The sequence below is a fragment of the Elgaria multicarinata genome, chromosome 16 (genome assembly GCF_023053635.1).
Source record: "Elgaria multicarinata webbii isolate HBS135686 ecotype San Diego chromosome 16, rElgMul1.1.pri, whole genome shotgun sequence".
In the NCBI taxonomy this organism is placed as follows: Eukaryota; Metazoa; Chordata; class Lepidosauria; order Squamata; family Anguidae; genus Elgaria; species Elgaria multicarinata.
The window spans coordinates 15,128,459-15,155,031 of NC_086186.1; the positions used below are offsets into that span (position 1 = coordinate 15,128,459).

Below are 26,573 nucleotides of genomic sequence, written 5' to 3' on the forward strand. Positions count from 1 at the left end.
GGCTGTGCAGTTGCACTCCACTGTTTATATGACCCAGCCACCAACTCGCAGCCACATCGTGCTACTTTCCATGAAACTGCGCTTTTTGATGTGTCGTCCTACTGCGGCTGTTTACTTTGCTCTGATGTCACCATGGTTATTTGTTGTCTGTCAGTTGTGACTTCAGTTCAGATTAAGAAAGTGGCTGTAGCAGAGTAGGCACAGGATGCAGGACAATTATTTATTTATTTATATAGCACCATCAATGTACATGGTGCTGTACATAGTAAAAGAATAAAAGCAGCAACGCCCTGCCACATAGGCTTACATTCTAATAAAATCATAATAAAACAATAAGAAAGGGAAGAGAATGCACCAAATAGACACATGGGACAATAAAACTAACAGTGTGAAAGTAAGAACAAAGTCAAGTTCTAAAAGCTGTAGAAAAAAGAAAAGAAAAGTTTTCAATTGAGCTTTAAAAACAGTAATTGAACTCGTGATCTGCAAATGCTCTGGAAGAGAATTCCAGGCATAAGGGGCAGCGAGAGAAAATGGACGAAGCCAAGCAAGAGAAGTAGAGACCCTTGGGTGGGCAAGAAACATGGCATTCGATGAACGAAGAGCACAAGCAGGGCAATAATGTGAGATGAGAGAAGAAAGATAGGAAGGAGCTAGAGTGTGACAAGCTTTGAAAGTCAACAGGAGAAGCTCATATTGGATTCTGAGGTGAATTGGAAGCCAATGAAGAGATTTCAGAAGTGGAGTAACATGATCAGAGCAATGAGCCAAGAAGATGATCATAGCAGCAGATTGGTGAACAGAAACCAACGAACTGATGTGAGAAGAAGGAAGGCCTGGTAATGGCTGCCATGGCAATATTGAAGTCTGGGGAATGAAAGTAAGGGCAGTTATGATAAATAACACGTAAATACAATGAACTGTAGCAGCACAGATGCCTTACTACAGGCTTTCAAAGTTGCGTAGAGCTTCCAGAAAACAACAACAAAAACGGTATTTGCTGCCTATTATCACCATCTGACAACGGTGCTGTGATTTTTCTTGGCTTAATAGCCCAGGCTCACTCCTGCCCATATAGATCTGTATCGGTGCTGCTTTGCAGCAGTGATGCTGCAGGGTTTGGGGAAATGAGTAGACAAAGTGTCATATAGACGGCCGCAAGATCTAAATTATGTCTAAATTAAGCAACAGGTATTTTCTCGCTTATTTTGAGCAGGACAAAAGATTTGTGTATTAAACAGTTGTTGACAGAATGTTTGCAGAACTGAACAATTAAAAGAGCTTCCACAGGAAAATCTCTGACACTGGCTAAAAAGTTTTATTATGCAAACTCTCAAGGGATTTCTTATTATTATTGGCAAAATAAAGGTAATGTTGGTGGGTGGGGTGGAAATCGTTCCTGTGTTGCAGCAGATTTTTATCTATTTACTTCACAGTTTTGATTCTTTGTCACCTAAACTCTACTGCTCTTTCCAATTATCCTGTGATAATTTCATGCTGAGATGAGCTTCCAGGCCTGTCGTACGAAACACCTGCCAAGCGCTGCAAACTGAATTGTGTGAATATCCTTGTGCTCAATGCCAAATTACTGGGTAAGGAAACAACCTAGATGTGCTGAAATCCCCCATACATTTGGCACTTGGCTTCCAGGGGGAAGACCCTAACTGCACACTCTAATGAAAAAATTTTGTGAACCGCCCAGGGAGCTTCGCCTATTGTGTGGTATAAAAATGCAATAAATAAATAAATACGTTTTTCCTTGAATGTGCAATCTACATGCTACTATCTGATACAGTGAACTTTTCTTGCTGCAAAGCTGGGTGGGCAGTTTAAGCTTTAGTGCTGACATGACACAGGAAATGAGTGTGTAAGTGAAAACCTATGAAAGCTGACCCCTCTGAACAACTGGCAACGACTTCAGAAGAACCCCACTGATAAAGGCAGCTGCCACAGCATCTGAGCTTCATTTTCACACACATACCCTTCAACTGTTTCTGAGAGCCACAGCCTAAAGACATATTGGTTTAACGTGGCATGAGCTTTCGCAGACGACAGCAAAATTCATAAAACTTCGTGCATCTGAGAACCTACAAATGGTTACACTGCAGTAAATCAGTTCAACTGCACCTGTACAAACATAAATCCTGGGGTCAGATGCACAACAAACCTGTGCCGTTTCCACTACATACCATAGGGGTTTAGATGGACACAACGCTAGATTTATTATAAGGCAGTTCCTTATATATCATAGCATTAGGGCAAAACTAGATGTGAGCCAAACTTGGGGTTTGCACAGAAAATGGCAGTCCTCCATCAGGTATCCTCTCTTCCCATGCCTTCCCCCTCACCCCAACAACAGCCAACCAATAAAGTGGAGTCTAGGCAGGGAAGCACAAAATATAATGGCCTCACAGGAAATTGACATGGAATCACCGTTGATCATGCTAGGATCAAATTAGTTTTTAATGAACTTCCATCACAAGTACATACTTGATCTCACATTGTGAGGACACATTCAGAAGAAATCTTAACCACATGAATCGGAAGCAGTTAAGTCAGCCCGCAATAATGGCCCATTTCAAAAAGTTGACAAAAGAAATAGGTTCAGGAGGGTGCTTGGGAAGCTATATAAGCCCTGCCAATCCCAGGGGGGTTAAGCAGTACATTACCTCTGCATCGAGGGCATCTGTTCCGTTTGTGCTTCGCCGTTTCCTTCCCCTCTTGGGATAGCCATTGATTTTACAGTCATAGCACGCTTCTGGAGAAAGTGAATTGTCATCTACTTCACCACTGACTGATAGGTCCTGGCCATGACCCTTCCCGATCCCTATTCCAGAAACACAATGCCTAAGGAATTGAAAGGACAGGTGAAAGTCAGCTGCAGCACTCAATACAATCTGTTAAGACCAAAATCTGTTCACTTTAAATTCCTACTGAAACCTAGTTGCCATAAGTGGGAACCATGCTCAGACATTTTGACCAGAGACAGTGAAGTGCAATGATGTGAATGTTAACAAATCCAACAATTGGGAACACTAATGGTAAATTTTCAAATGGGAGCCTCTGTTAATTAGACATTTAATGTTACAAACTCATTTGGACAAACTGATTTCACACTGATTCAGTTCAGTTGCTAAAATCTCAAGTGAAGCAAGCCCTATGGCTGCATCTGCAGGGACGAAACAGCTACGATGTAACACAGGCACACTTTCTGAAAGTAATTCACACGAGCATAGTGGCACATCTGAGAGTGCACTTATGTCAGCGTGTGCTTACATGTTACCTTCTTCACATGGCTCCATTGGCCTTCAAACATGCCCCTTTTCTCTTCTCCTGGTTCAGTTTCTAAATGGCAACAGCCTGCTGAGCCATCTGATTTAGGTATATTTTAAGACTTAAGGCTAGCTCAAACATCCATGTCCCTCACTTACTGATAGCAGCATCAAGTGATGACTTGGGAGGTTAAAATCATCATAAACAGAATAACACCCACTATCAACTGAAACTCAGTACTTTTCAACAGAGTTCACACATTTGCCTGAGAATCTTCAAGTACTGAGTTTGTGATGAAAGAATAAAGGTTACCCATACATAAATGAACCAACTCATATCGTACACATTCTTCATTCTCTGCCTCACTACCTCTGTGAACACAGCTTTCATAAAAGAGCCTTATGGCCTATATGTTTTCTCCTTAGTTTAGTCCCCTACGGCATCTTCTGACCTGTATTACTCTCAAAGAAACCCGAGTAGATTTTGCCTCTGTAATTTGAAGATGAGCATCCACTTACCCTTGCCCTATTCGGAAATACCCAGGTGGGCATCCACAGACATAACCACCTTCTGTGTTTGAGCAACCATAGCTGCATGGGGCTTGTGAAGAGCCACACTCATTGACATCTTGGCATCCTCCACTGAACTGCTCGAACTGATATCCAGTAGGGCACATACATTTGTAGCTTCCCAACGTGTTATGGCAAGATGCTCCGCCACAAATATGGGCACTAAGGCACTCATTTTCATCTGGAACAGAAGCGAAGCAGATTAGGCCGTCACATTTATAGCCTCTTGAGAAGCCCACTCATTGTCACATCACGTAATTGACACAAAGCCGCCACAGCAGAAGGAGCCATGCATCCTTACCACTAGAAATCACAATGATCTAGATGGGATGCTTTATCTAAATCACTACTGTGGGCTGCCATATTTAAAAATACACGCCTTAATCCAAGCTAATTCTTGCCTGATTCACAATAATTCCAACACAAATGAATATGCGTTAAAGCCAAATGTTTAACTGGCAAGTAATGAAATCTAGAATTATTTATTATTATTATTTTTTAAAAAAAATACACTACTGACTTCACTAATTTATCAAGTAATTCTTGTAGTGATTTGCAAGGCATGATTCTTGTTCCTGTTTCATCCAATATAGCTAATTATAGTATTAATTGTGAACTACCCAGAGAGCCTCAGCTATTGGGTAGCATAAAAACGTACTAAAAAATAAAAATTACAAAATTGTTTTAAGTGGGTACTGATGATATGACTATGTTAAAGAAATACTATTGTGTGGTTGTTATAGTTTGGGAGACATCACACAGAATATTGAACTCAGCACTATTATTTTACAAAATATGGACTGTTTGGGGGTTATTTGAGGGTTGTTTCCCCCTCAAACAAGCCACGTCACCTGGGTTCGGACGACATGACAAGCCATGTTCAGTAATCAGGCAAATGGCACATTTCAAATTAGCCACCATGGCTTGTTTAAACCATGGTGATGACATAAACCAGGCCACTGACTGCATCTATAATACATTTTAGAGAATGCCATATGGCATAGCATATACAAATTCCCCAAATTGCTTGTAACAGGATATATTCAAAGGAAGGATAAATTGTGGGATACTACAGAGTTCAATGGAGCTTAAATTAGTGCTATAATGCTGTGCTTGTTCGTTTGTTATTTATTTTGTATATTAGCCACCTTCCTCTTTTAGGAAGACCAAACCATTGCTTAACATTAAAATCAGGCAAAAATCTTTTCAAAATTATTGACATTTGGCTATTCTAAAATACTTAGAATTAGAAGTGACTGTGAAGGTTAGGCGTTATCCTCCTAAGCTTAATTAATCATCAAAGTAAGGCAGTTGCCTATCAACTAAATGGACAGTTTCCACTGTGCCTGAAAAGCTATTACTGGAATACTCCTTTAAGGAGGGTCCTCTTGACCAAATTTCTAATGTGCAGCCAGTCTAGCAGTCCGCCTCCCACCTCCTCCCAACTCTGCTCACTTGTCCCTGTGGCGGACTCTGGGATCTGACAATTCTGATGCTCCCTCCCCCTCCGACAAAAGCTGAGTTCCCGGGGTGGTGGGGAATCTCTGAACCTGGCCTCCTGTTCGATAAGTTCCTGGAAGATTCCTCCCTGACTCCTGGAAAGTCTTGGGAATTTCCTCCCCCACTCCCTGTCTTAGCTGAGCTTCCTCTAGTTCTGCCTCCGAGTCTGACTCAGCATCTGAACCAAACCAGGAAGCCCAGGCTTCATCTTGACATTAATCTAAATCACTATATTTCTGAGGCTGAGAAATGGTAGCCTTCCTAAGGCTATTTAATGAATTTGTGGCAGACATGAGATTTGAACTGGGGGCTTACTAACTCTATGCCACTACACTAAGTCTAACTGTAGATCAACATTTATGAAGTCTGAAGCAGTAAGGAACATAGACAACCTTCAACATCTAGAGAAGCTAAATTCATTTTTCTTTTTTGTGATTTCAATGCAACTGGAATTTGGCTTAAGCAAATGATATTTGTTTAAGAGTAGAGGGAAATGTAAGCCAGGCAAAGATAGAAAATTCTGTGAAAAAGCATACATACTGGCCTCCTGTTAACAAAAACCAACACCTACTTTATTTTAGCTATATTTTAGCTTCACTGGTCTGACGGTATCACCCTGAAAAATAGTGGGTTCTCTTGCTAAAATACAAGGATTAGGGCTCCCCAGTTCCCAGTGATGATAAAACCAGAAAAAGCATGAAAACAGCAAATTAAAAATTTAATTTAAATCATATGCCCCCTCTTAATCCAATCTTTCCAAAAAGAAAGCAACTTTTGAGTAATTTGCAAATTCTTCTGTTGGAGCTGAAACATCTACATTCCCAATGGAGGACTGTGTAAAAATGTCAGCAAGTTTTCTTAAGCATAATTAAAACCAGAGACCTCCCTTAGAGCAGTACAATGATAACAAGGAAAGGCATTTTTATATGCTTTTGAAAGCAAACAATGCCAAACACATGGTTGATTCTCACAGTTTGAGTCACTATAGGCATCTCCAAGAAAGTACTGCAAATTGAAGGAACCAGTTAAATTAGATACTGGAAATATCCCTTAATGGATTTCCTAATTTAAAAAAAATGATATTAGGACATCTATGCTGCATTGCAGCAATACAATGAAAACAAGAAAGTGGTTTCTCATGGGTTTGAAAACACAACACATGAGGACCAACCTTTTCTATCCCACCCTTGAAGTAATTAGTAACTTTCTCCATGAGCAACTTTATTGGCTGGGCTGCAAAGAGACAGATCATCACCAAGGATGGACAAGGGACCTTGGTTTGAACAAATTAATTTTTCATTGCCGCAGTAAAACAAACAAAAAGAATTTGGTACATGTGACAAGAAACAGTGATGGATTTGCTGTTAAGATCCAGGAAAGCTTTTTTAAAATAGGTATTAATGGTCCTGTTGATTGCTGACAGATCTACTTGCATGTATGTAATGTCAGTTACATTACATACAGTCTAAGCTCCAGAGATTAGGAGATGAAAAATCAAGGACCATATTAGTGAGACAGCTTACATTACATACAGTCTAAGCTCCAGAGATTAGGAGATGAAAAATCAAGGACCATATTAGTGAGACAGCTTTTAAATGGGGATATACAACTCAATAAACAAGGCATGTGTTGGCTTGATGTGGCAGACTCATCAAAATTTTGTTATTCACAGATTTTAAGGTATTATAAAGAATTCAGCACTCAGTTATGTCAGCCACTCAGTGGGGTCTTACTGAAAAGTGTGTTTGTATACCTGCAGGTTACACATAGGATCTGTATACCTGACTTGCACAACATTCACTGAGTTAATGAACATGCAATCTGCACTCTAGAGGAGCACAGTTTTGAGGTGAGTTCGTGGTATTTCCAACTGCCAGAAGCATTTTATGGCAGAAACATTTTAGATTAGCCCATTTAAAAAGGTACATTCCGTCAAAGAATAGTTCTTCTGATGACAGCAAAGTCCCAAGTTCAGTTAAAACATAAATCGGGATTGAGAGACAGATAAGTAATGATGTACTGAGCTAAGTAAAGGCCCTGGCTTTTTAACCTCTAGCTAGTCACAAGGACTTTGAGGCACCTCATTGTTGCCTTTTCCAGGATTGCATAAAAAGTATCTCTGAACCTACTAAAACTGAGGGTCATCCTTACATGGGGGTCATGCTGATCTCCTGAAGCTATTAAATTGAGGTTCGAACATCAATCAGCAATGTCAAAATCTTATAGCTAAGTCAACAATGGTCTTGTTTGCTCAGACAACAAGAAAAGAGACTTGCCGACACATTGGTTCCACTGGTAATGCTGGAGATATCCATGTGGGCAACTGCACCTGTATCCTCCAATTATATTCTGGCAACCATGCTGACACCGATGATTTCCATCACATTCATCAACATCTAAAAAAGAAAGCACAGGTGGGATTTTGTGAATTATTTCTCTAGTCAATGGGAAATCTATAACATAATCAGAGACATGAGTATCCTTTATATCCATGGGAGTGCATTACAGCACAAGTGTTACAACTATCCCCATATACATTGATTTAATTCACAATGGTGTACTGATGTACCTTACTGTGGGGAAAAAGGGGGTGCAGCCAGGGGAAGGGAGTATGGCCATCTGAGGAACCCCACAGGGCCAGATTTGGGCCTGAGCCTGAAGTTCCTCACCCCAACTTTACACAGAATGGAAGTGCTCTTGAATATGTGCTTTACTCTTGTTACTAAATGCAACATTAGCATGAATGTTAATGACACTAAATGACACATTTCCTCTTCCACAGTGTATACTGACAACTATCAGTAAAACAAGAAGGGTCAAATGTTAACCTTCTTGCAGACATCCCCTGGGCATTCTACTGGCCTTATGTGTTTTAAGCCATTTCTCACTATTATTCTTAAGGGCAGAGGATGACACCTTTGGATCACTCTTGTGTTTGAAAAGATGTGCAATGTTTTGTTGGAGTTGGAAGTACATGTGGCAGACCTGTGTGAACCACAATGCTGCAGAATAAATTATGCAGTTCATGGGTTTGCGGCAAGCTAGCTACATGTACTGCTTGTCCCCAGAAGACATCTGTATGCCTTTACAGACCCAGGATACAATTTGAGGAAGTCATCCCACATGAACTCATGAAGCTGTCTTATCCTGAGTTAGATCATTAGTTTATCTAGCCCATTATGGCATACTCTGACTGGCAGATGCTCTCCCAACAGTGCTGTCTAACATTCATTTTAACTGGAGATACCAAAGATTGAACGATACGCATGAAAAAACATATCCTCAAACACTGAACTATGCACCCTTTTCTCTAATTATTCCACTTAAAAACTGAAATATGAATGCCCGCTTAAATGGCAAACTAATGTAATAACTGAAAGATGAAATGGAAGGATCTCACAAATAGCTGAGCAAAGTCTAGCCAGAAGGCACTATGATATTTTAAACATAAATAATGTGAACCAGTACAGAGGGGGGTAAACCAGACAAAGAGTGATTAGATCAAATGCCTTTTCACATGGTGTGTATTTACCACATAGTTACATAGATAAAAGAACAGTAGGCCATATGAGTCCAACTTGTATACCTTCACAGGTGGCACCAGTTTGGTCGAGTGCAAAGCCACGCTGACATTCACAACTGAAGCTTCCAGGCGTGTTTTGACAAACACCCTTAGATCCGCAGAGATTGATGTCAGAGGCACATTCATTGTTATCTAAAAGGAATATAGGTGGACAAGTCAATTAGTTTCCTCGGTTTTGTTCATCTTGAAGACGAGTACAGAAGAACATCTACAAGCCCCATGAAAAGCATTTTCATTTTTGTTTATTTTCAAAGCATGGAAAACAAGATAAATATACAGGATATATGAGCCTGGGTGAAATCCAGTGAGAAATAGCTATATATTATATTTAATAGCCATGTATATAAAACAAATGTGTAGGATCAGTATTTTACTAATGCGATCAGCAACAAAATGTTGCAATTTGGAGTGCTTCTGCTTAGGGTGCTAGCCATACCCTTTCCATTACCCCCTCTGGTTTTCCATCCCTCCCCAACAGGTATTCAGCATGTTAAGGCTAAAGAGCATGTTCAGTCCTCACTGAGTGTTTTTATTTCTCTCCCCACTCTCTTGTGTTTTTGTACCTCTGCATGGATTTCCCCCATGCCTGCTGATACCTCTCTCTTGTGTGTGGACGGTGTTGTTTTGGTTAGATTTTTAGTTCTGCAAACTTCAAATTTCCCCAGATTTGCTGATACCTCCCTCTCGTGTGTGGATGGCCCTGTTTGGGCTAAATGCACAGTGGCACTCAGAGAATGAGTTTGCTATTAGCAGGACGTGTGCTGATAATAATAGACATTTTGACTTCCTGAACCTTATTTTTTGCTACCTGGTTTTTACTAAACATTCCGTATTTCGTCATTGGGAAGACGTACAACCCGCCTTCCAGTGAAAGGGTTATCAAGGCGGTTGACAAGGCGACAGATAGTATTAATAAAATAAATAATGAAATTTGGAACACATGTGCACGCACTAATCCACGGCTGAAGGGCCACGGAGGTGGTGAGAGGGAGAAGTATCAGATGCCACGGCTTACCTGCCCACTGGCCCTCAGCTCGCCAAATAAGTGTCAGCATTTTTCTCCCTCTCATTTATTTATTACTTATTTATTTAATTACATTTATATACCGCCCCACAGCGGGAAGTTCACAAAAGCTAAAAACAGTAAACATTAAAAATATACAAAATTTTAAAACCATCAGGGACATGACAGCAGTATAAAAACAGCAGCATCCATTTAAAACTATCCAGTGAAATTTTAGAATGTTTTCAGGATGTTTTAATCATGTATGGTATGTTTTAATTCGTTTTAATGTGTATTTTATATCATGTTTTTATACTGTTTGTTTTACACTTTGAATTGTTTTAGTTTTTGTGAACCGCCCAGGGAGCTTCAGCTATTGGGCAGTATAAAAATACAAATAATAATAATAATAATAATAATTAGATAAGGATGGGCACGCCAAGAATGAGTCTGCTATTAGTATATAGGATAGAGTGCCTCTTCATATCCAAATACAAAAGGGAACGTGCTCCTTTCTAGTGAAAAGGAGCAGAACAGAATATAAAATACTATCAATCCATACCCTTTGCAAGCTTTCATTCCAAAGTTGAAAAGGCAACATATAATAAACATATGTTCATTTACCATGTCACCTTATGTGAGCAGTAAAGTGGCCAAGTTTGCTGATGACACCAAATTATCGAGGGTGGTTGAAACAAAATAGGATTACGTGGCACTCCAAAAGGATCTCTCTGCTCTGCTCTAGACTGGCCCTGTTGCCAGACCAGTTGCCTACCACTGTGATACTGTAGTATATAGCAGCAGCTCTGGGAAAGAAAGAATTCCCCATTTTCTTTATTACTTACCAATACATGATGAGTGATGTTGAGTAAATCCAGGGGGGCATTTACAAGTAAAGCCTCCAATGGTGTTGACACAAAGGAATTGGCAGTTGTGTTGCTTGGTTGCACATTCATCAAGATCTGAAAGGAAAGGAAATGCACTTTTGGATTTCTGCTCTTCATAAAGGCAAATGAACAGACAGCCAATTTATATTACGGTTCAAAGAGGCAAATCTATCCAAATCAGAAGTATCAAAGAACATCGCCCAGTTGCTTTTAATGGGATATTCTTTCTGTTCTGTTCTTCTGGGCCTTATAAAATTATTTTTAAAACATTTTATACCAACTTTTAGCTCTAAAAAGTCCCCAAGGCGGTTTACAACAATAGAATTATCAATATAATTCAAAAGAGCATTCAAAGTCGAAGTTTCTGGATGAGTTGCCGTGTTAGTCTTTGCAGCAAGAACAGAGGGAGTCTTGTGGCACCTTAAAGAACAGCAAATGTATTAGGATAAGTTTTTGTGGACACTTCTGCAGCTTTTACCTTTGCAGCTTCTCCCATCATCTTGCAAGATGTATCCTTTTGGACATGAACACTGAAAACTCCCCTCCGTATTTTTGCAGATAAAATTGCAAGGCTTTGGAGACTCATTGCACTCATTCAGATCTAAAGTAAAACAAAGCAAACACTTTTCATTGAGAATGCTATAAATCTGGAATTAATTAAATTAATCATGTTGCTCCATCTTACTGCTCCTTGCATTGCTCTTACTGGAATTGAAATAGTATTTCGCATTATATTTTAAATGTGATCTTATATTGATATGTGGACCACTTAGGGATCTTATAATATTTAGCAGTAGTTAACTATCACAAATTATTATTATTATTAATAATAATAAAAATAAAAATTTATTTATTTATTTATTACCTCCCCTCCCTCTGGATCAAGGCAGGGAACAACACTGAATACAAAATTTTATAAAGTACATAAAACTGATTAAAAACATATAAAACCAATACATTATTAAAATAGCAGCCAGACATCTTAAAATTCGACTGGGTAGGCCTGCCGGAAGAAAACAGTCTTTATAGCTTTTCTTAAATTCAGAAAGACTGTTAAGTTGGCGAATTTCTCCCTGCAGGCCATTCCACAGTCTGGGAGCGGCAGAAGAGAAGGTACTCTTGGTAAGGGTTGTCAGTCTAGTTTTGGCTGGCTGAAGTAAATTTGTCCCAGAGAACCTGAGTGTGCTGCTGTTGAACTTTAACACCCTGAATGTCTTGGCACCGGTTACCTGAAGGATCACCTCCTCCTCCTCCTCCTCCCATCTGGACCCTGAGATGATCTTTAGAGGCATTCCCTCGAGTGCCCAAGTGAGGTGTGATGGGTAGCCACTGGGAAAAGGCCTTTTCAGTATAATCTTCTCCATGCGTCAGTTATGGAAAGCCTTCCTTATACTTTTTTCAACACCAGGAAAATTTCCCCACTCTTTTTAGTTCTGTGTACTTCTAATCCATTGGATTTTAAATCTGCGATATACTTTTAAAGGTGCTATGCATCTTATTATACTGAAAATTTTAACTTGCTTTTTATGGTTTTACTGATTGCTGATTTGTTACTGTATTTTGATGCCTTCTTTGACACCTGGAGAACGCTGTCATACAAATAGTGCAAATAAATACATAGGACATTTTATATGGCTACAATAAAAAATGAAAAACCTACCTATACAAAATGTGCCTGTTATATCTGTAGTGTAGCCCTCTTTGCAAAGACAGCGGTACGACCCTCTCTCATTTATACACTCTCCGTTCCGGCAAACATCATGAATAACCTTGCACTCGTCAATATCTGCAATTCAATAAATAGGACTATAGAGAAGGCAAAACAGAAGAAAAAAACAGTGTGCCTGGGTTCAGTGCTTCTCTTGTGCTTTCACAGGAAACAAAAATACAACTCATCAATGAAGAGACGCACCTTCGATTTAGGAGGCTTGTAAAAAAAAATTACTGAAGATTTTATGCCATTTCACAATGAAAAGGAACAAGAAACCTTGAAATGAGATGGAACTAATGGAACAGTGACAGAGTTAGGGCGTTATCGTTGAAAGCTTAGCAAACTCTGATCTTTTTTCCACTTGGCTTGTGTCCCAAGTGATGCATTGAGCTGTGTCTATTCAATTTCTTCTCCCAGCTAGACTTGAGAATCACACAATGTGTTTTATGGCCATACTCTGACCTTTAGGCCATATGTACCCCTCCTGCTGCCGCCTGTCTAAACAGGCGAGGAAGTGGGGGAAGGGACATGATAGACACTGATAAGCCAGATTCCTGCATCGGCACTGTTGCAGATCCCAGTGGTCAAACAGTGTACGTTCCCTAAGTTTAGTTGTACATGGCCACAAAAGTCCAGTGGGAATAAAGGCTAAAGTTGAACAAAGTAACTATTACAAAGACTCTGCTCTACCCGCAATCGCCCCCGATATTCTTGCATTGCGGGCAAACTGTGAATATGATATACCACCCTCACACTTTCAGTGAACCTTGGAAGTTCTAGGTCTGGCCATGTAGGCTGTAAGGATCTAAGAAAGTTTCCTTTACTCTTTTTGCATTCCCATAGCATTGTGAACTGGGACCCACAACACATGAACACATACTATGAGTTCCAGTCACTATTCCCAACAGGCTCCTTACTAGCCCCAGGCTCACTGAACTCATTGCCCTGTTCTTTCCTGCTTCTTCTTGGTATACATTGTACGTCTATTGGGTGACTGCTCCTTGCATCTGCTTTATGAGGGTATATTTTTGAAAAGCATGATATGGATGTATTGAACAAAATAAATCTGTAGCATTGGATTCTCCATTTTCCTTTGGACTCCACAATAGCATGTGGAACAAGGAAACACCGAGAGGGGAAACTCTCTTTGGTTAGCCGCTGCAGCATGAGATGTCTTCCAGGATCATCTATCAGGGAGACTTGATCCTGAAACTTAAATTCCCCCTTTCAGTTGTTTTTCCTGGCCTAAGAACAGCTCAGAATGTGATGAAGAAGCAGTCCCAGATTCTCTCCCTCAGGCCATTCAGTTGGGTCCCCCCAAAAAATCAACATTCATCTCTGGATGGGCATGTGCTTCTATCACTAGCGGTGGGAATTGAGTCTTTGAGCCAAAGTCACCTGCTAGAACATGAGCCAAACTACCTGTTGCATACAAATTTGTGATGACCCTTTTCAAAATGTGAAAAGCCACTGTAAGAGGCATGAGATGAGAAAACCACAGGTATAAATGAATTAAATACACCCCTCCCCACCTTCTCTGCTCCCACCTGCCTGTTCCCAAAGCAGATTTTTAAACAATAAAAGAGCAGTTGTACTATTGACTGGACCTGTGGTCCATGTCACTTATACAAATGCTAAATTAAAGCAATGTACTTTTTTCAGTTGAATTGGTATAATGAGTGCTTTTGTTTCTAAACAGTCTTTGTTCTAAAACTGCTGATTTCCCCCACCAATTTTAATGGACAGATATACCTGCTCCACTGGTTGTGAATCCGCGGCCAGCAGGACAGAGTTTTTTAAAGGCAACTGTGCCCATGAAGGGGCAGAGCTCACAGTTGGGTCCCCATCCTCGCCCACCATCACAGCAGCATTCAGATTTGGTCACGGGGTTCCTGTTGCTTGATCCAATCTGACACATACTATGTAAGACCTCAATGAAGCAGTAGCCTTCTCTGTTATCTGCAAAGAAAATGTCACGTGGAAAATGTCAACAGCTACAACCTGGTTCGAGGTGTGTGTGGGGGAACACAGGGAATTTGAAGCAGGAGTATAAAAGAAAGAAGAACATACTTAGCTATATTTAGGGATTGTAACAGGGAGAATGAAAGCCAGGCAGCAGTAAGAAAGAGGACATGACGTCTGAGGGAAAGAAAGAAAAAGATATTTAGAGGGGGGAAAGGTCCTGTCCAGCTAGAACACTTTGCCCTTGCAATCGAACTCAGAGAAAGAAGAGATTAAGAAATAATCAGAGTTCGAAAATTCCAAAGAATTGTTAAGTAGCAGCAGAGTAATTCTGTGCCAGTTTATATAGAAACAGAAGTAGGTTAATAGCTAGATCCACATAATCCAAGCCCTCCCATAAATCCAAATTACCACTTCATTTGTTGATAGACATCCTTCTAATGCACACTTGGTAGGAGGGAATTTTGATGTGTGTGAGTGTGTGTTCAAGTGCATTGAAAACAGATGGGTGCTGGCATACAGAAGGGCTAGTTCAGACATGCATGTTCATCACCTGATGGTTGCACGATCAAGTGATGGTTTAAATATGTAAAAGCCATCACAGATCTACCACCATAGATACGATTTCCATACTACTCCAACTCATCTCAAATATAGTGCATCCTGATGGAGTCAGTTGACATATTCAGCCTCAACTTATCAAGTAATGAATAATTAAATTACGCACATACATGTTTGAAGTAGCCCAAAGAATGATTGTTTACATCAATTAATGGGCCCCACTAGGTTAAGTCTCCTTTCTCTGCTGTTCCTTTAACAAACCAATAACACACCCAGTAACTTACCAGTCCAACAGTTGAACTACACAGTGACTCAGGGCTTTTCTACAGGACTGTTAATTGCTGTATCTACTTTTGATTCTGTCACAGCATTCAGGTCTCAGCTCTACACAAAGAGCTTTTCCTTTTCTGCTACATAACCTCTAGGAGGAGCTGTGCTATAGCACAGTAGCGCAAATATACAGGAAGAAACAGCACCATTTTCCCCGTCATCTAAAGAGCCCGTAAACAACCATGAGTAAGAAAACACGATCGCACAATAAATGCCTCATGTAGAAAAACTCAGTCGAATCAATTAACAATTTTTTTGAAGGCAGGAGATGTCACAATCAAGAGATCAAATATATTTATCTAAACCTACTCCATCTATTCCTTTACTTTGACCCTAATACCTACCTATGCAGTCATTCTGAGCTTCATTGGCGTTGAAACCGTCATGGCATTCACATCGGAAACTTCCTTGTGTATTTATACAGCGTCCATTTTCACACAACCCGGGTTTGGTTTGACACTCATTCTCATCTGTATTATTTTAACAATATGCCCCCAAATTAATAACATTAGTTTAGATAATTCCACATTTTCCAGAATAAGCACAAACATTGATTTTAAAATGCTACATCTTTATACTGAGATTTTTAAAAATGCAACAAAAAGGCTAGACTTCTTATTGTATAAAATATACTCACTATGAGTTTTGAAAAATGATCAAGAAATGATTTTAAATTACCATGACATTTAATGCCTGTTATTTTCTTCAGCACTGTCTGTAGTGATGTTCAGTTATCTTTGGGCTTAAGATAATTGAACATTGCTACAAACTGTGCTGCAGAAAATAGTAAGCATTAAATGTCATGGTAATTTAAAATAATTTCTTTTGATTAATTTTCAAAACTGATAGTGAAAAAGGGGGGAATAGGAAGGCATCAATCACAGGAAAAAGAAAGTAGGAACTCTCCAGGTGTGCTGGAAAATATTTATTTAGGCACAATGCATTTCAGAATAAATTGTTCTTTAAGGGAACTCTTAAATGACAGTTCTCAACCCAGCATTAAACCAGATGGATGCTGGCAATTCCTGACTGGATCTCTTTCTCCTTTAATTTCTTTCAAAAGCTTTTAAAAGAAATGGGAGATCTAACTGAAAATCTCCAACACCTCATTTCATCTAGTTTGGCTGACAGACCGCTGAGGGTCTTCTCATTCTAACTTAGTTTACAAGGCATGTAGAAGTGCATATTTCTCTCTGATGAAGCCTTGCTCAGCCTTCTCTTATAAGAACTTCACTAGACACTGCTCAAACAACTTTAACATTTCTTCACACCATGAAAGCTAGAAACTTGCATTTTAAAAAAGGAATCTAAGATTCTTCAGGTGCTCAAAAAGGATTCTAAGATTCTTCAGGTGATCTCTTGCACGAGAGACAAAATCACCTCAATAATGTGAATACATCCAAGCTCTTGGTACCTCTTCTAATAATTATTTCCTGAGCATCTTGTGAATTGCTATTCGAATTTCATAGGATTACCTGTTCCCAGGTATAAAAACAAACAAATCATATATATGAACTGTTAACACACAACAGTTGAATTATTTGTTTGTGGGAACAGAGAGCGATCATCTTCTGTCTGGAAATCATATTACACACATCTCTTAGGTCTGACTTCTATTAAACATCATCAGTTAGATCCAAATGAAATTAGTTGTATGTAAGTTCTACTGAAAACAATAGAACAAGTCAGTCGTGACTTAAACCCTGCTAATTCCAACAAGAATTAAATGTCTGGATCCAACCCTAGGAGAATATTTTATTTTCTGTTAGACAAATTTCCCCCCAAGTAAATTAATTTGCAATTAGCATTTACAGGTTGCATTTCTAAAGGATCTCATCTTCACTTACCCATGCAACCTTCACCATCTGGTCTTGGTTGAAATCCTGGCCCACATATACACATGTATGTGCCTATCAGGTTTTTACACGTCATTAGCTTTGATTCACAGTCATGAATTCCTTCTTCACACTCGTTCTGATCTGAAAGCATTATAGGTACATTTCAAAAACGTTGGTGAAAGATTGAAGAAGCTCATTCTTATTTTTAAAAAGCAAACACATAAAAGATATAGTAAGCTTGCCTCTGTAATCCTTTAGACTGCTGTGTGAATAATAGGAAAGCTATACACGATAGCTGATCTGTGTTCAATTTGTGTGTATCATTTCTATGCTGCCTATTCTGGATAGAGGTACCTACACTCAACTAACTCAGTCTGATTTATTTGTGGAATTTGGTAATCTCTAAGACACATTCTCTCATATTACATGTTTATAAGGGGTATTAATGGTCCAGATGTTTCTTTAATTTTTAAAAAATGAAGGCGTAGGAGTTTGATCACGCATGATTACTGTTAAAGTAAAGCTGTTTTCCTGCCAGATCTGCTAGTTTTGGCTTTGCGAGCACCTCAAAAAAAGTCCAGCCTGAAGAGTTAGGGGGAGCCCACAGGCTAAGAGAATCTTCCACTGAAGATGTGGCATTGCAAAGTAAGGTAGTGTTTCAAATGTCATAGCATGCAATTCAGTAGTTGGATGTTACTTCATTAAATCTGACTCTGATTAAGTACACTGACTATAATTGTGATCAGAGGGTGTGATTCAGGGCTGAAATTCTCAAATCTAGTATGTGTTTTAAACAGGATGCAAGGCTTTTGAGGGTGGAGATTTATCATTCCGTCTAATACTGAACTAAAGCGGTGAGCACTGGACTGAAGTGAAAACAGCATTGGGTGTGTGTGTGGGGGGGGGGTGAAGAGCAAGCTCAGCAGAACCCTGAGGTTTGTAGAAGTACAAAGCTATATTTAACAATTAATGAGCTCAGGTTTTTAGTTGTTTGCCTTCTCCATTGTAAGAAAAAAGCACCTTTTAATGATTATGCCAAAATAGGAACTTCTGAGTCTGGAAGAAAAAAGTATTTCATCCTCACAAAACCAAACCCCAGTTTGCTTAAGAGGAGATTTTAACTGATATAGTTCCAGCTGATTTGGTATTAGTTTATAATCTGCAGAAAACCTCTAGGAAACGTACCTTTGCACATTCGCTTGTCTTCTCTAAGAACGTAGCCGACAGGACATTTGCATTCATATGACCCATGGGTGTTCACACATCGGAAGGCACATAGAAGTGGATTCTGGGCGCATTCATTTACATCTGTATAAACAAATGAACAGTCCAAATGTTTCCAAATGAATCATGAAAAGCAGCACCTAATATCTGCTGTGATTTTTATGCCTTCTCTCCTCCTCTAAAAAGCAACAGCAGATTTAAATCAGCCCCTTCTAAGACCTGAAGTGCCCTCTCTGCTGCTGTTCAAGAGATCCATCCTTTCCCCAACAGTAATTCACATTCACAATCCTTAAATCTTTCCCAAGCATCAGAAGAATAGTGAAGAAGGTGGATTAAGGACCTTGCTGTGACTTTGGCTTGGCTCAATGCATATTTCAACCATTCAAGGGCCCCAGCAAGTGCCCAACCTTGTTGGATGTTTCTACCACTCATCCTTTAGATATCTCTGCTGTCTTCAGATTGCATTTGTTAAAAGAAACCCTCTCCCTCCGTCTTCCTTGGGAATGAAAGTTCAACTTTGGGTCTCACGATAAATCCTTAACTTTCCTTCTAAACATTGCTGTGTGTTTATTGTAACTCTGTCCCATGGATTCACAGCCTGGTCAATGGGGAAATCACAGGTTTTGGGTCATGAGGTGCCAGCGGCACTTGCCTTCACATGTCACCATTGGTCCTGGCTCAAACCCTTCTTCGCAAGTGCACTCGAAGCTTCCAATAATGTTCTTGCAAGTTCCATTTCCACACGGGCTTCCTACGGAGCATTCGTCAGTGTCTGGGAACAGTAAAAACAAATCAAAGGAAAGCATAGTAAGGGTTGCAATAGCTTAAAAGCTGCAACTCCAGTTACCTGCAGGAAAATACATTTAAAAACACAGGAAAAAGCATGTTTGACTGCAGTCACCTAGTGCTTGAAACCTGGAAGTTTCAGGTTTGAAAGGAAATCCAAAAGCAGAATAAGGAGTGTTGCCACTACTTACCTACACATTCAGATCCTTCAAGCAGATAACCAAAGGGGCACTCACACCGGAAGGAGCCATCTGTGTTGATACACTGCCCAAACTTACAGTTGTCGGGATCCAGACATTCATCCGCATCTTAGCCCCAAAATTAATCAGACAGAAAGACAAAAGAAACACTTACTGGAGAATCCTGTGCCAAATAATTCCAAAATTGCATGATACAATGAATAAATGCAAAAAGAGGAGCAACAGCTTAGTCGAAAGGACAGGTGCTTATGTAATAGACTCAGTTAATTACGGAGGTGAAGGGGTAGATTTGCTCTTGAATCTAATAAATATAAACAATATTTTTATCTTAGAAATTAGAACAGGCAATCATCACAAATTAACAGTTATAACTATGTGCAAACAATCATGTCCTCCACACCCAGGGTGCTTCCAGAAGAAAGAGTTAACAATTACAAGGCATTGGGTAGATATTCCATATATATATATATATATATATTTTAACAGATTTTCCCACAGTAAGAAAAAGGACTAAAGAAGCTGTGGGAAAATATGGAAAGATTATGAGTGGATGACAATGATGATTTCTGGGGAACCCCCACCCCCTAAAATTCCATGAATGAGGCAGGATAAATGCACATTAAAAGCCTTGTCTGGAAGCAGCCTCAACTTCAAATCACCGTTGATTATATGGCTCATTGTCAGTTCGTACCAATTTCAGTCACAATTCTTTAGGCTGCAACCCCGTACACACTAACCTGGAAGTAAGCCCCATTGAATACAGTGGGAGTTACTTTGGAATAAACAGACTGTGCTGCAGGTCTATGAGTATTGTTGCTTTGCATCCACTTCCCCCCCTTTCATTCTGACGTCTTTATCCAATTTCTTATAGGAGCAGGCATTATATTGAGTGGCGCTCTTCAAGTGTTCATCTGTGCAATCACACATATCCTCCAGTATCAGAGGCAGTCTGCTTGCAGTTGGTGGGGAACATGGGCGGGAGGGTGCTACTGCACTCATGTCCTGCTTGCGGTTTTCCTGGTTGGCCACTGTGTGAATAGAGTGCTGGACTAGATGGACCCTTGGTCTGATCCAACATGGCTCTTATCTTCTTATGCATTCTGCGCCTTCTTCCAATTTGCTTCCAAGAAAATTTTAGTTTACATTTGCTTGAGAACATAAGAAGAAGCCCACTAGATCAGACCAAGGATTTGTCTAGTCCAGCATCCTGTCCCCCACGAGACAACAAGATGCCTCCGAGAAGCCCACAGACATTTTGTGTGAACAATTGATGAAAGCAATTGTCAAAACACTCCTCTGGCAGTTGCTTGAGGCTTAAGATCCACCTCTCTTTCCTGAGGGGGAAATCTCTGAGCTGCTGCTGTCACATTAGGAAGAAGAGAACTGAGCAGGAAGGCACTCACTCCAACCCTCAAGAAATGTCACAGAGAATCAAAGATCTCCTCTTAAAGGGAGGGGGCAGGAATGCCAGTTCCTTAGCTACAGAGTTCTAAAAGACTCTGCAGAATCCCCATGTCTTTTCCCATAGTGGAATTTGTTTAAACTGAAAGGAGGGGTATGCATTTAAAACACAACAACTGACAAGTAGAGCTGCACCGAGACCATGAAGAACAACAGCAAGTAAAGAAATTGTTAAATCTAACCAAAAGGGCTATTCTAAAAGAAAACTCTAGAGTGCAACACTCTTCTATGCATAGATCAACTTACCAATTGGTTCGCCACGAGGGCCGACTAGAATACCAGATCCGAATGGGCAAATCTCCCGATAAGCCTCTAGAAGTTAAATATAGATAGTAACGTTTAGAAAATCAAGCCTTATTTGTCTTACCTTGCATCTAGATATTTTACTGTTTCAGTTAGACACTGGCAGTTTTTGTGTGTAGCATTAACACATTTTTGTTGGCTTGTTATCTCTCTCAGCTGCTAAACTCACAAACAGGTTCTATAATTAACATTGCATACTATATCTACTGTAGCCATGCATATGAAAGTACGTTCATTTTACCTGTCTAGAAGAGAGTTCTAAAACTTCACCGAAGTAAAGAATGGTGGATCCTGCCCTATCTGCAAATAATTCAGAGTAGTTTGTGTACACTGGAGGAGGCAGTGGCAAAACCTTTTCTGGGGGACAGAAAATTATAGAAAGCTTTTCTCTTACCCAGAAGGCTGCCTCTAGTTGGGACCAAAGCAAAGCAAGAATCAAGGTTGATTCACGTGGCCCTTTTTGCATGATGAAATGTGAATTGGCCCAAACACGGCAGACCAGCTCAAAATTGTACAATTGTTTTGCGTCAGTGGTAGCATGTAAAGTTTGTAGTACGCTGCAATCTGGCCCCTAGGCTAAAACAACAATACAGCGTCTTCATTGTGCCCTGAAGTGCAATATGAACTGTATCAAATCTGCTTGAGAAGGTAGGTTGAGTGATCTATGCAGATATTGAAATTGTCATGTGATTCAACATTGTTTGAGAACCAACACTGGGTCAACACACAATGTAAACCAGGGGCTCTTCAGCGGTACAGAATTATAAGGAGATGTTTGTTCTTGACTTCTGCCTAGTCTTCCATGGGCATGCATGTCCTGATAAACTGAAATGACACTGCACTTGACCACAGAGATGTATTGTAGCTGGCTCCTTTTCAGTGCCATGGGGCACAGACCATGGCCTCTAGGACTGAAACAAGTGGAATATGTCAATTTCCAACACAATGTTTTCATTCTCATACCTGAACTGTTTGCAGTTAGTAGAGGATAACTAACTGGATTCCTACCAGAAGGACATTTCCATGCCAAAATTTCAATCCTTATTCTTTGGTAACTATTGTTATGGACTGAGCCATTTACAGATTTTTAAATGGCTTTGCCATCTAAAAAAACACATTTCAGAAGATCTTGTAAGCTTTATTAAAATCTACTAAAGAAGAGTGGGTCCAAAGACCCATGGGTTAAAGGGAAATATCCGCTATCACTCTTCTGTAAATACTTACAGGCACAAGAGCTCTATAGACATTCAGGAAGCAAAAGATTTAGTTGTTGTTTGTACAACACTCTAGCACAAGGTATAAAACAGAAGTGTGTGGAAGGGCATACATCTAATCCAATAAATGACGAAGACCTATTAATTTATTTATTTTATTACATTTTTAATGTGCCCAATAACTCATGTTCTCTTGGTGGATTTCAAACTGCAAGTTATTTCCTCATATTCCAGTGGCGTTGCCTATATCTAGACAGCAGAAGCCGATGCAAATTATTATTAGATTGAATTTAAAGACAAAGCAACAATTTTGCAAATGTCCTCCCCCAACCCCTGTTCTGACTTTGTGTGTCTAACAGAACTATTTATTTCTCATTCCACATATGAGAGGCATTGTAACAATTATGTGAGAGATTTTATATATACCTTCTCCTTCTTGCGGACACAATTCACATGGATCTCCCCACCCTTCTCCGTGCATATTACAGCAGCACTCTTGTTTAGAATGGTTTCTGGATTTTGGAACCGAACATTTCCCTTCTTCAAATTTAGTAAAGCAATAGCTTATTCTCAGATCTAAACAAAAAAGAACATGACAGATGTGTTAAGCCTTTTTTTAAAAAAAGATTCTCATTCAGTGTATGCAGAAATGTAATGCAGGTTATTTATAAATGCATAGTATATAGTGTATTACATTTGGATCAATACATAGGCTGGAGAGGTTGATAGTAAGAACTCAGAACTCAGGTCAGATCAAAGTTAAGAAGTTGAAGGATGTTTCCAATGGTGATATAACATAATAGATAATAAGAATACTATAATGGCAACTGTCAGTCCTGTCCTTTTCTCCTTGCAGGTTAAGAGAGAGCATTATTGGTTTTGTGTCACCACACTGTGCTCTTCCATGCCGTGGTAATCTAAGCACTGGAGCAGAAGAGAAACCGCAAGCATCTTGACAGACAGACAGCTGGCAACTTCTCTTGCTGGCAAAAGAACAGTCTGAGTGTCAGCTGCAAAACCAGCTGCTTGTCCAGTTTTGCTCAATGGGAGATTCACACTGAGCAAAATCCCAGGCTTTATTAAAGCTTTCGATAGAGAAGAAAGCAAATCTCCAGGAGTTCTAAACTTGTTATTTATATTGGGGCAATCAACCACAATTAAAGACTATTTACTTAACTAATCTTTTGCCTTTTAACAGATTAGTTGTGATTAAATTTAAATAAGGATACATATTACCGAAACTGCAAAATAACTGTCCTTTTTTGAGATAACTTACAATTTAAAAATAGAAACTACCACTCATTATTAGAAAGACAGACCAGACTTTCTTTTCTGATTCACTATTATAGGAACACACCAGAACCAAAAATCCCCAAAATAAACAATAACCCCATAATTTGTTGCCCCACCAATTATCATTTTACACCACCAACAAATAAACTAAAACACTGATTATGCACCAACTAAAGCCTCCAGTTCTATTTATACATGTAATATAATTCCATGATTGCCACGAGTTCAAAGACAAGATAACAGTTTTTCAATGGAACATCTTTTATAAATGTGTACAGACAATGTTGAGGCAGCTATACTAATAAATGGAGAGTCGGAAACAATTGAGAATGTTATAGGGTATGTAAAGAACCAGAAACTCAAGCAAAAGTTAATGCAGGAAGGTTTAAGCCGAACTGCCCAAATTTAAAATGCTTTCTGAAAGGCAGCTTTGATCATTTTTAAAAGGCAGAAAACTCCAAAACAGCCTGGATTAAAGCATATGCATAATTTGGAAAACTATATAAAAGTTGCTATCACCTTTACAGACTGGGGGCCTTGCTAGACCAGGCCGGAGGCAGGGCTACAGCACGCTAACTTTAACGCGTGCCGCCCAGCCTCCTAGATGGCCGACGCGCAGGGACGATGGAAGCACTGCAGCGTCAGCCATTTTTTTTTGTTTTAAAGGGGCCATGTGGGGCCCCAAGCCGCCAGAGAAGGTAAGGTGTTTTTTTACTTAAGCCCCCCCCATCCACCCCCCTTACCGTCTCCCGTGTGTCGCCCTCCGCCATCCCCCTCTCCTGCCGGTCCGGCCTTCCCGCCCCCATCTCCCCCCCCCCGGGATCAAACACACACACCCCGGTGCGATGGGCGCTGTGCCAAGTCCGTGGCTTTTTGCGGCTACTCGCAAGTAAGCGAGTAGCCGCAAAAAGCCATGGACCTTCCTAGATATTCCACAGCCCCGGCCTCAGGCGCGCCATAAGCGACTTCACTTATGGCGCGTTAAAGGAGGCCTCAGTGCGGCCTGGGCCTGGATTCCCCTGTGCGTCATCTGGACGCACAGCAGGGAAACCGGGTCTCAAAGCGCGCTAAGGCCTCGTCTAGCAACACCCTGGAAAAGAATATACCTAAAAATGGAAGAATGGATGAAATTGTTACTGCAGCATCAATGAGACTTCAATTATTTATTATCCGTACTACTACACTTAAATGGGGATTTACTCAGAACAATTAATTGGTTGCACTTATTCCTATGCCGTCAAGACTTGAAAGCTTCAGAGCCGCTGAATAAAACTAGAAGTCATATCAAAACCCATTTAACAAAACAGGAAATCAGGGATTCCCTAAGCAAAATTCCCATGGAGATCTTCTGAGCAACTTTCTTTAGGAAAGGAGTGGTTTCAGGCAAGGCTAAATAAGGCAGGGCTAAAACCACAAGTATAAGACATATCTAATTTATTCGGCTACAAAATCGTACCACAAACACTCCTCCTTTTTTATGTACTTTAACCCAAGGAAAGGATGCCAAACCACAGAGTGGTTTTGGAATTCTGATAAATGCTTGTTCTAGGCAAAGTTAATCATACTAATTGTGGGAGAAGGAATCACAAATGGCTAGCCCCAGTCATAGCTCTGCTGCCAGAATTTTGAGGTGGAGTCAACAGATCCCAGAAAGAACCACTGCTTCTCCTATACAATTGAAAGTGGGGGAAGGCCCAACTGCACCCTAAGCCCCAGCTAATGATACACTGGGTGTCCTTGCATGTACTTTCAGCACCAGAGGCTGCAAATACTGCTTCAGTACAAGGCGTCTCAGAAACCAGACGAAGGCTGCCATCTTATGTGCTGTTACACAGCTTTAACTAACATGCTTAGGATTGCTCTGAAAATAAACTTTTAAGTCAGATGACAATGAGAAGAGCCCACCAGCTGCCCATTAAAGCACATAGGGAGCCAGGTTCCTTTGTGAAAGAGGTATGACTAAATTCTAGAGTGTACAGAGTCACATGAGAAATTTACCATCTACTCGAAACCAAATAATCTCCAAAGAGAGCAGAAACACTTACCTTGACATCTTCGTCCAGTAGAGGACACAATAAAGCCATCAGGACACAAACAAACAAAACTGCCCGGAGTATTGCTGCATGTGCCCAAGGCACAGATCTCTGCCCCTTCTGCACACTCATCGATATCTGTAACGAATGTATACTTTAGTACCACAAACTGAGGTATGAACGACAGAAGATACAATAAGGCAGTGTCTTGCATGAGGACACTGGTGCTGCAGGAAGTTACTTTACAGCTTGGAAGGTACGCCCTTTCACACCCACCCATTGGGGCTGCTTCCCCATACTGCAATCTCGCACTTGAAGGGGGCAATAGTTTATACTTCCTAAACTAGTAACAGTGTGGTGAAGAAGGTCTTCGTTGCTCATACCTTCCAGTCTTCTTGGCAGGTGGAAGGACAACACACAAACCTTAACTAGGGAAAAGCTTGGGGTGGAGCTCTAATCTCTCAGAATCCGAATACAAATTATGTAAAATTCCTGATTAATTAAATTCTCTGGTCAGGATTTGAAAAGCTACTTCAGGTGTCCCAAGCGTTTAGGAGGCCTACTGGGATTTTTGAGACCTTCCCTTTGAGCATCAGGCCTTCATACTTTTCAAGCTTCCCAAGGGAAGCTTCCCCTCCCCCAGGACTAATAGCAGCTTGGGTGGAGAAGCAAGGATTTCCATCAGGATAGTGGCATCTGGGGGAAGGCTTAATCACCCCCACATCTCCACATGCTGCAGTCCCAATCCTCCTCCCTGCCCTGCAGCTCTTGAAAGGGGTGGGGGGACCCAAATACATTAAATTCATTCACACATTTAATGTCATGTCTATTTTGGCCCTGGG

General features: G+C 40.2%; 1 protein-coding gene across 1 annotated transcript in view; it reads right to left on the reverse strand.

Moving 5' to 3' along the window:
- The window catches only part of FBN1 (fibrillin 1), a 200,171-nt gene that overhangs the window by 1,494 nt on the left and 172,104 nt on the right, over positions 1–26,573 (reverse strand). Inside the window, exons 49-64 of the mRNA XM_063142808.1 lie at positions 25,744–25,869; positions 22,832–22,981; positions 21,135–21,200; positions 19,419–19,535; positions 19,094–19,213; positions 18,403–18,525; positions 17,227–17,358; positions 15,724–15,849; positions 14,279–14,485; positions 12,476–12,601; positions 11,294–11,416; positions 10,774–10,890; positions 8,929–9,057; positions 7,619–7,738; positions 3,792–4,023; positions 2,670–2,847 (exon numbers count right to left, since the gene is read on the reverse strand). Of these exons, the coding sequence (XP_062998878.1) occupies positions 2,670–2,847; positions 3,792–4,023; positions 7,619–7,738; positions 8,929–9,057; positions 10,774–10,890; positions 11,294–11,416; positions 12,476–12,601; positions 14,279–14,485; positions 15,724–15,849; positions 17,227–17,358; positions 18,403–18,525; positions 19,094–19,213; positions 19,419–19,535; positions 21,135–21,200; positions 22,832–22,981; positions 25,744–25,869 (2,192 nt within the window). The remainder of the gene's footprint in view (positions 1–2,669; positions 2,848–3,791; positions 4,024–7,618; positions 7,739–8,928; positions 9,058–10,773; positions 10,891–11,293; positions 11,417–12,475; positions 12,602–14,278; positions 14,486–15,723; positions 15,850–17,226; positions 17,359–18,402; positions 18,526–19,093; positions 19,214–19,418; positions 19,536–21,134; positions 21,201–22,831; positions 22,982–25,743; positions 25,870–26,573) is intronic.